At 36.0% G+C, this 9,708-nt stretch overlaps 2 protein-coding genes across 2 annotated transcripts; both read right to left on the bottom strand.

Annotated features, from left to right (window-relative positions):
* Window positions 1–2,430: 2,430 nt before the first annotated feature.
* On the bottom strand, window positions 2,431–4,041 carry LOC148945430 (uncharacterized). Its single transcript, XM_089099040.1, has one exon. It carries the CDS (start codon window positions 4,039–4,041, stop codon window positions 2,431–2,433), a length of 1,611 nt encoding a protein of 536 aa, XP_088955166.1.
* Window positions 4,042–5,074: 1,033 nt separating this feature from the next.
* On the bottom strand, window positions 5,075–6,130 carry LOC148945429 (uncharacterized). The gene has a single exon (XM_089099039.1). It carries the CDS (start codon window positions 6,128–6,130, stop codon window positions 5,075–5,077), a length of 1,056 nt encoding a protein of 351 aa, XP_088955165.1.
* Window positions 6,131–9,708: the final 3,578 nt, after the last annotated feature.

Genomic DNA, 9,708 nt, shown 5'->3' with positions numbered 1-9,708 from the left:
ATTTCTCAATATATAGAGGTACATTATATTCAAATAAATGGTCTAAGGAATTTAATTTAAATATTCTTAAACTTCTTTATCACTGTCTGGTAGGGGTGAAGAAAAAAGTTAAGTTGAAGCAGTTTTGTCAGAGATTGAGGAGTAGAGTGGAAGCCTATTGGCACTTTGAACTAAACAAAACCAAAATGTGGGAAAAAAGGAATGTCAGATCAAAGAAGAAAATCTTAGTAGCAAGATCCGACTTTGTGCTTTGTAATTTTTAACTGTTAAGTTAACAAATTTCTAGCCAAAGGTACTTTTCAGAAGGGAATGGAGATTCTAGTGTCTAGGTATTACACAAACATCACATTACCTTTGGACTTCGACCTTGGCTAGTTTCTTCTTGAAATTGAAATAAAATTATATAAATATCCATCCTTATGTCACTTGACTTTGAATAAAGTGAACTTCAATAAAATAAACTTACCAGTGGGTTACATGCAGGAATGTCTGTTTGATAAACAGAGGAACTACTTTCAGCAGGATAGTTTACCGACTTATTATTCGAGGTATCTCCTACAGGAGGTTCTAGATTACTAAAAGAATCTTCAGCCAAGAAGTTGTCTTGAAAGGTTGTATCAACTCTGTAACTCTTTACAGCAGGTTTGGTAATTTGAGTACTTTGAGAAAGATAGCTAGGCTTCTGTATCTGGTTAACTGTCTTGTTGGAATAAGCAAGACCTTTAACTTTAAGCATTTCAGCCACTTTTATTAATGAACTAGTTTGAGCTTGTGGAACAGTCACTTCACCTGTACACATAAAATTCACCAAAGTTAGCAGATCATGAAATTCCACATCCTTTAGAATAATAATAGGATGAGGGTGTGTAATCTCTAGACGCAGTGTTTCAAAGTAGGAACTACAAGCTGAGAGAACAATTCTATGACATTTTATGCTTTGACTGTTACATGATATGGCGACATCTGTGAAATTTTCACTGTTTAATAGAGGTATCAAAGCTCCATGAAATACATCCAGGTAGATGTCCCACTTTAAACAAAATTGTTTTTGCTCCATTTCAAAAATAGTGACTAAATTGTTGAATGGCACAAACTTGCTGAAATAGATCAAAATATACAAATAAATATTCCAAATCACCAGCATTATAGGCCTAGGGCCTAGGAACTAAAGGTGACATTAAGAAAGTACTCTATAATTAGAAATTAAAGAGCAACTCAGTGCATGTATTTTTCTTTCAAAGCTTTAACATTCTATTACAATTTATGGTAAAATTCTACTTTAGCTACTTTTGACTATCTTGGAAAGGGGTTAGGTTAAGAAAATGAAACTTTCAGGGATGGGCCTACAGACTAAAGTATGTCCTGCGAAGATATTTTGAAGTAACTACCCCCACTACTTCTCCCTCTAGAGGGTCCTGACCTTTGATGACCTTTAAAAATAAGTGAGTTATAGAAGTGAAACCTTGCAAAATAGATCTTCTGCTTAAATGAAGTACAACAAAATTGTTTTCAGATTTACAAATTTGCTCAATCCTAATTTATAAGGCTTTAAAGATATGCAAAAACATTTCCTAAATTTTGGAAATAAACTATTTATATGGCTTAAAATTGTGCTCAAATAACTGAAATTGTATTTTCAGAGCTAAAGTCAGAGAAAAAGAAACTGATAACTGAAAATTAAGGTAAAATGTTGTTTTGTCAAAGTTTCCATGGGTATAAACCTGTCATGTAGACAAATTTCAGGACCCTCTAGAGGGAGAAGGAGTGGAGGTAGGTACTTCAAAATAACTTCCCGGGACATACTTTAGCCTGTAGACCCATCCCTGAAAGCTTCATTTTTCTAACCTAACCCCATTCCAAGATAGCAAAAAGTAGCTAAAGTAGAATTTTACCCAATTTATAAAAATACCTAGCTTGATAGCCTAGGCCAATAATTTTCTTGCTATAGCCTAAATATTGAACAATAGGCTATGCTTTCCTAGTCTAATTTCAAGGATTTTTAAATCAACATAATACAATTTAGTTTTTGAGTTAAACCCTGGGGTGTAGCTGATGAAGTCGAAAGGATTACATTACAAAGAAGATTTGTAGTTCATTTTGATCAAAAAAACCCATGTGACATTGTGAAATTTGAATTGTGGATAATTGCCTCAAATTGATTATTAAAGACACTTTTCCAAATCTAATATATTATTTTCCTGATTAATAGACCCTAAGGTGTTATATTATAGTTACTCACCTTGGTGTTTTAATTTCCTTGTGCATTTTATAACTGGTAATATACGATGATGATGATGATGAACGAATTAAAGACCCCTCTTGACAGCTCGGTCACTTGGGTCTTCTTTCAATAAATCTGGATCCCACATTAGTTAGTCAATCATCAATAATCTGCTCTGTCACATTAATTAATCATAATTATTCTTCCCATCACATTGTCCTATCTCTCCCAATGGCAGTTATAAACTGTACAGCCAGCTTTAGAATTTGTATATTGTCACTACCATTTACAAATCCTCCCAAAATCAAATTTACACTCAACTGTTTTCTTCTTTCATGAAAAAAGGCCTTGATATGCTGTCTTTTGAGAGTGTACTTATCACAATCTATAAGAAGATGTACCAGGCTTTCTTCTTTGTCACAAAACTCACAGTTACTTGACTCTCCATAAAACTTTGCCCTGTATAATTTTGTATCTGCATGGCCTGATCTAAGACGAAATGCTAATCTTCCCTCTTTCCTACTTAATCCTTGGTACACATGCCTCTCAAACTTTCTTGCTACTTTTCGGGTAACAAACCAATTTCCGGATTGATTTCTGTTATCCTCAAAATCATACGTTCTTACTGATTGTATCAATTGATCTATTTGCATTGCAGATCTAGGAGTTGAGCCACTAGTAAATACATTTATTGTTTCGCATGCCATTTTAGCAACTGTGTCGGCACTCTCATTCCCCAAAATCTGAACATGGGCTGGGATCCACTGAAGACATATGTTTGCTGTTGACATAAATGATACTATTTCCGTGTAGCACAATACATCTTCTCTTGAAATTTTCCCATTATGATCAAAATTGGCGAGTGCCTCCAATGCACTTTTTGAATCTGACAACAATACAATGTTTCTTTGGTTGCTAAGATTTTCTTTGGCAAATACAATTGCTTCCTTTATGGCTATTACTTCAGCCTGGAAGATTGTTGCCTCTGGATGCAGTTTAAATGACTTTGACACTTGTATCAATGGAATGACAAAGGCAGCCCCTACTGCAGAAATTAGGTTACTTTTCTTAGATCCGTCTGTATAAATATCAAGGAATCCCCTGTATTTCTCTGCCATCATTAATTTAAAGTTTATCCTGGAATCATGGTATCCATTCGTTTCAAACTTAAGATTGCACTGTAGCTTAATTGTCTCCCGAGGAGCAGGTAATGCAATTTCTGGAACTTTTAACATATCTGTCATTTTTAGTGTCACTCCAAACTGTTCACTGATACGGCAAGACATTTCAAAGATATTTTCCTGGTTTCTCTTTTTAAACTTATTTGATGTAACAATTTTTCCTGGTTTAACTATTCTTGATCTAACTGGGTTTTTATTATCTGTTGTCCACAATTTTTTTATATACTTCAGGACATTTACCTTTCTCCTCGTTTCCAGGCTTTCAAGTCCTGACTCTGACAATAAAAACACAATAGGGGTAGTCTTTCTAGCTGCAAAGGCAATGCGTATAGCTGCATTCTGTACAGAATTCAGCTTTGCTAGGGTTGTGTCACTGCCTGAGGAATAAATCACGGAAGCATATTCTATCTTAGACTTAATATATTTTATATAAAACTTCATCATAATATTGGGTTTTTGTCCCCATCTAAAAGTTGTGAGAATCTTCATAAGATTCAGTCTTTTATCGCAAGCAGCCTTGGTCATTTCAATATGTGGTTTCCAATTCAAATTATTCTCTATATTCACACCCAGGAACTTTGTTTCACTCACAAACTCGATCTGCTGGCCATAAAATCTAATTATTGGGGTAACTTTCATTTTCTTCCGAGTTATTAACATGGCTTTTTTTTATGTGTTGAAGATTTGAGATCAATATCAGTTGTCTAGTTTTCAACTTGCACTAATACTTCTGAAATAGCTTTGATTCCCTCTTCCAATGTCCTTGCCATAACCCACAAAGTGTTATCATCAGCGAAAATTCCCGCGTTTGAATCTCCTTCTCCAATAGGGATATTATACTCTCCCATATGGTAAAAATCAGGTCCTAAGGCTGACCCTTGGGGTACTCCACTTCTTCCTCTTACTAGGGCTGTTGACATTGTATTTCCTACTCTCACTGTCACTACTCGGTCTTCAAGATAATTTTTACTTAGCAGCAACATTCTACCTCTAATTCCAGCCTCAATTATTCCTGACAATATTTGTCTATGTACAATGTAATCAAACGCGCCCTTGACGTCAAGGAAAACTGCAATCATTACAAGTCCATTCTGGAGAGCATATAAAGCATCCTGTTTAAAGCAAAGCAAATTTTCTATGGTACTTTTGTTTTTCCTGAAACCGTATTGTATATCTTTAAGACCGCCCCTTTTTTCTACTTCATAGTTAAGTCTTTTCTTAACAAGTCGTTCATATAATTTACCTAAAAATTGGAGCAAAGTTATGAAATGCTGGTCTTCCAGTTTTGAATTGTCCTTTCCTGGTTTTGGGATCATAATTGCTTGGCCCCTTTTCCATGCACTTGGAAAATATCCATCATTCCAAGCCAAATTGATGATGGAAAGCAACACCATAATCCACTGCTTTGGCAAAGCTTGAACAAACTGTGGATAAATCATATCTTCCCCTGGTGAGGTAATAGGGAGATTTCTTATTACGCTGTCAATTTCAACATTAGTAAATGGCTGATTATAAGGGCACTGCAAATCCTGATTTGCCATTCTTTTAACTTTAGCTGTCATTCTGGCCACTTCTGTAGCATTTGGATCAGTATTTCCTATGGTCTTATTTAGATAATTAGCACTTGCATTTGCCTTATCTTGATCTGTCACTAGTAACTGATTATTGTACACTACAGGGGGTTGGATTTTCTGGGTGGGGGATCGCTTTGCATTTGTTTGATGAAAACATAGACCTTACTTACTGGTTTCCGGAAATCCAAATTTTCAATAAACTCTTCCCAGCTCTTTTTCTTGGCTTGTGAAATCACTCTCTTAAATGCTGCATACGCTCTTTTCACCTCAATATAGTTGTATATTGTTGTTGCTTGTTCATACTCATTTTTTCTTCTTAGATATTTCTTTTTAGTTGCATCACAATCTTTGTTCCACCATATACATGAATTCCTTTGTCCCTTATATTTGGCCTTCAGTGGAACAGATTTTGTTGCTGCTTCAATTATGCTGTCCTGGAAAACCTTCACTTTGTCATTAACATGTTGCTCCCTTTCTGCTTCAGTCACAATGTCTTTTTGTTCAAGAAGTTCTTTAAACTTTCTCCAATCTGCCTTCTTGATTTGAAACTTAGTAACCTTGTTTGTCTCAAATTTATCAGAAATCTCAAACCGACCATCACAAACATTTAATAAAATTAGGGCATGATCACTAAACAAAGATATATTTACTAAGGTTGACATAGTTGCTGTTGCCACTAGATCTGGGCTAGTGAAAGTCAAGTCTATAGTGGTGGAAACTCCTGTGATAGGATTTTTTTGGGTTGGAAGCTCTTTTGGTGTAATTAAGAATATATTTTTTTCCAGTAACATATCTTCAAGGCTTTTACCTGAAGCATTAATTAAATCACAATTACACCAGACTTTGCTATGGGCATTAAAATCCCCTATTAAAACCACCTGTTCTGCATTTGGTATTTTATGAAGTAGTTCATTTATAATTCCACCAATGTCTTTATTACTCCCATTCGAGTTGTAAACATTTATAACATTGAGGATTTTGCCATTTCCCAAATGGATCTTGCATCCAACTATTTCAACATACCCTTCATAATTGTCACCTAATTCAATATGCACTTCGGTGTAGTGGTATTTTGTTCTAATACCTATCAACACCCCGCCTCTTCCTGTTTCAATTCTGTCTTTCCTCAAAATATTGTATCCCTGGAAACTCATATTTATATAGGGTTTTGGTCAGGTTTCTTGGAAACGTAAGACATCAATACAATTTTTATGGCAAAATTCATCAACAAGATGTTTCTTCTCATTCCTCACTGATTGTGAGTTCCATGATAATATTTTAAGGTCTATATTGTTGTGCTGCTGTCTCATTAATTAAACAAACACTTCTAATTTCATCTTTGTTTAGCTGCCCAAGCTGCAATTCATGCACAAGGGTACATAATTTGCTTATACGTTCTATTAATGATAGTTCACTCAATTTAAGCATTTCTGTTCTTAGAAGTAATCCAATTATTAGGGATTTTGCTGCCTTCTGTTCAATTTCTTGCTTCATATTTATTGTAATTTCATCATGATGTTGATTAAAATAAGAGGTACTCACAGTAAGTTTTTTGTTTGCCACATCTGCATAGCTGCTATAGGTTACTTGGGCTCTCTTAAAGCCCATGTGATTTTTCTCTGCCGCTTGTAGGATTTCTCTATTCTGGATTCTAACAGGGCAAGCAAATGATGTAGAAGAATGATTGCCTTTGCAATTGGCACATATATATGATTTGGGCCTTGAGGTACTATCAGTGTTTTTGAGATGGCACATATCAGATGAATGATTTCCTGAGCATCTTAGGCATGTATGAGCTTGAGTTATACAACCATCCGGTTTATGGCCATATTTTTGACACTTATGGTACTGCAATAATCTCCTGTTATGCACCTGGACTTCTCTTTTTCTTCCACAAAACCACACACTTCGGGGAGGACAATTACATTCAAAAACCACCATTATTGCGTAACTGTCAGATAGCTTTTTGTTTCTTTGTTGTACCATTTTTGTCGGTGAACTTCTTTTATTTTGATAGGTGACTCCATACACTCTAAAATCTCTTCATCTGTCATGCTCAGTTGGACTCCTTTTATGATCCCTTGGCTTAATCTCTGCTTAACACTTCCAATAACATTCACTCCAGCAACAATGTTCATTTGTTGGACAATTTTTGATGATTCTTCATCCATGAGGTATACTGTCATTTTATCTCTTACTCTGTTTACTTCAAATTCAAATTTTCTAGATTTCAGTACTTCTTTCAGAGATTTCACTATTTGGTAGTCATCAGGCAGTTGTTTATTTTCATCACTTACTGTAACATCAATCATTGAAGATAATAATTCGGTCTGTGGTATATCAATGGTTTGATTTTTAAAGGACACTTTCTGAGATGGTATTGATTGGTGTAGGTGTGCATTTTGCCTCTTAGCTTGTTGTGGGGCAATTTCACTATTTGGGGAAATATCTCTCCTTTTACGTCCTAGGCTGGGGTTCAGTCCCAGTTTTGGCATTTGCAGGTCTTCTTGAATAAACCCTTATACTACACAAGGGTTGACAGGTCTCATATCTTCATCACTCTTAGATGGTAATGGTGGGTAACTTCCTTCATCACTTAACACAGAGTACCTATTAGCTAAAGGAATGGGCTGTATCCCTGGCACATTATAATTTAGTGGATAAAAACCACTTCCCACTAATTGAACTGGTGCTCTTTGCACCTGCTGGACAATTTGTTGCTGACCCTAAAATGCATTTGGGTTATATGAACCTGGTTGCCAGCTTACTGGCACATCATGGGACCATGGAACTATAATTTGGTTCTGACTTGCATTATTATTAGCTCCATAAAACTGTGGGGTCACTTGCAAAAATGATTGTCCTTGACCTGTACCACTTCCACCTGCACCATGACCCCCTTGGGGGCCAGGTTGGATGTTCAGTTCTTCTAGAGCACAAAATCAATTTTCAAAATTTATCCTTCAAAACTTATGAAATGTCATTCTCGTCACCTACCTCACAGAAACATTGAAAACTTGAAGCAAAAGATTTTATATCCTACGGTTTATCTTTTTCACTGGTAATATACATATCAATGTTTCCATATTTTGAATTTTCTCTCTCGCTGTTGCCGTTGGGCAGTTGCAAAAATAATTTTCTATTGGATGAATTTGGAAATCCATAAAAAAAAAAGCCAAAAACCACAAAATACATGTTTTTTGAGCCCGTCTAAGGAGTCACCAGAGAGGGGAAACCTGGTTATAGGAACAGGATATAAAATATTAAGTCCGTTCCAATCTTCTTCTCGCTCTGTATCAAGAACCCCCACCCTCCTTAACAAGAACAGGATCAACAGTTTTTGAATCCAAATCTGATTCCTTCAGATTCTTTTCATCAGATTTCCTGCATGAAACCATGATAACTGTTAGAGCTAATACAAGTGAGGGTATTCCTCCATTGTATGATGTTATTTCCGACATAAAAACCCCCACGGATGACTTTCAAGAAGTTCTCTCTCGGAATGCCAAGAAAATTAATAACATTTCTCTAGCAAAACCCCTCAATTCCAATCCTAAAAAAGACCACAATATTTTCCCCCAAGCTATACTTAGATATTTCTGAGGAGCAATCTTTTATTGTCAAAGATATTGCCCAAATCAGATTAGCGATTTTCAAAATAATTAAATTAGAATTCTTATCAAATATTAATAAAACTGATGCAATTTTAATCTCTCTGGAGGATAAAGCTGCAACTGAAAAACTTCTGATAACTACTAATCTTTTAATTATGTCTATCAAGTGTGGATATTGGTCTCCTCCCAAAAAGAGACCAAAATTGTTATTTACAATGTCCAAACAGACATAGCACTACAAGAGCTGGCCATTGGCCTAACAAATAGGCAAGGGAAACCTATATCAGTATCAAGTGTCTCTAGATTAGGTAAACTTGATACTACAGGCAAAATAATCAGCAAATCATTCCTATTTGGTTTGAACGAGGAGGTAAATCTGAATCAACCTTTGCTATTGTTTGGCCACAGAAAAGCTTTCAAAGCCCACCAGTTGAAGCCTATCCAATGCAATAAATGTTCAAAGCTAGTGTCTATAGCTAAATTTTGCTCTTCAAATACTATAACCTATGCGAAGTGTGATAACCAGCATAATGAGGATGCCACCTGCCCCAAAGAAGAACCCAAATACATTAACTGCAAAGGCCCTCATAGATTGGATAATAAGTCTAAACGTCCATCATACAGACAAAGAGCTGTCGCTCTAAAAAGCGCCAAAGAAAGGTCAATAACTTACGCTTTTGCCGCTATGGAGTCTAGAGCAACACAAAGTCAATTCTCAAACACGCGTAATAGATCAGAACCTCGAGTACCTATTTCCATTGGTGTCAATCAATCGAGTATCCCCCCCCCCCCGACCAGTCAGCACTTCCCATCGCCCCATTCACCTAGCCTTCAGGAAAACAAAAATAAGAAAAATTCAAACCCAAACTAAGGGTATATCTCCCCTCTTCATCAACGAGAACGATTATCCCCCATTAATACCACCGTCGAGGAAAGAATATAAGCAAGAAGCGTCAACCCAATCCCCTAATAGTGAGAACTACTTATCTGATATGTACCTCTTTATCCTGAACATGTTTGCCCTGGAAACAGTCACCCGGCCGTCCCAGAAGAAGTTAGATACCGCCATTAATATAGCCTCAACCTATCTCGCAAAATAAATACTTGCCCAGGCTGTA

This window comes from Artemia sp. Qi Xiang Cuo, chromosome 13 (genome assembly GCF_049724085.1).
Source record: "Artemia sp. Qi Xiang Cuo chromosome 13, ASM4972408v1, whole genome shotgun sequence".
NCBI lineage: Eukaryota > Metazoa > Arthropoda > Branchiopoda > Anostraca > Artemiidae > Artemia > Artemia sp. Qi Xiang Cuo.
This window is presented reverse-complemented; position numbering and strand designations above follow the sequence as displayed.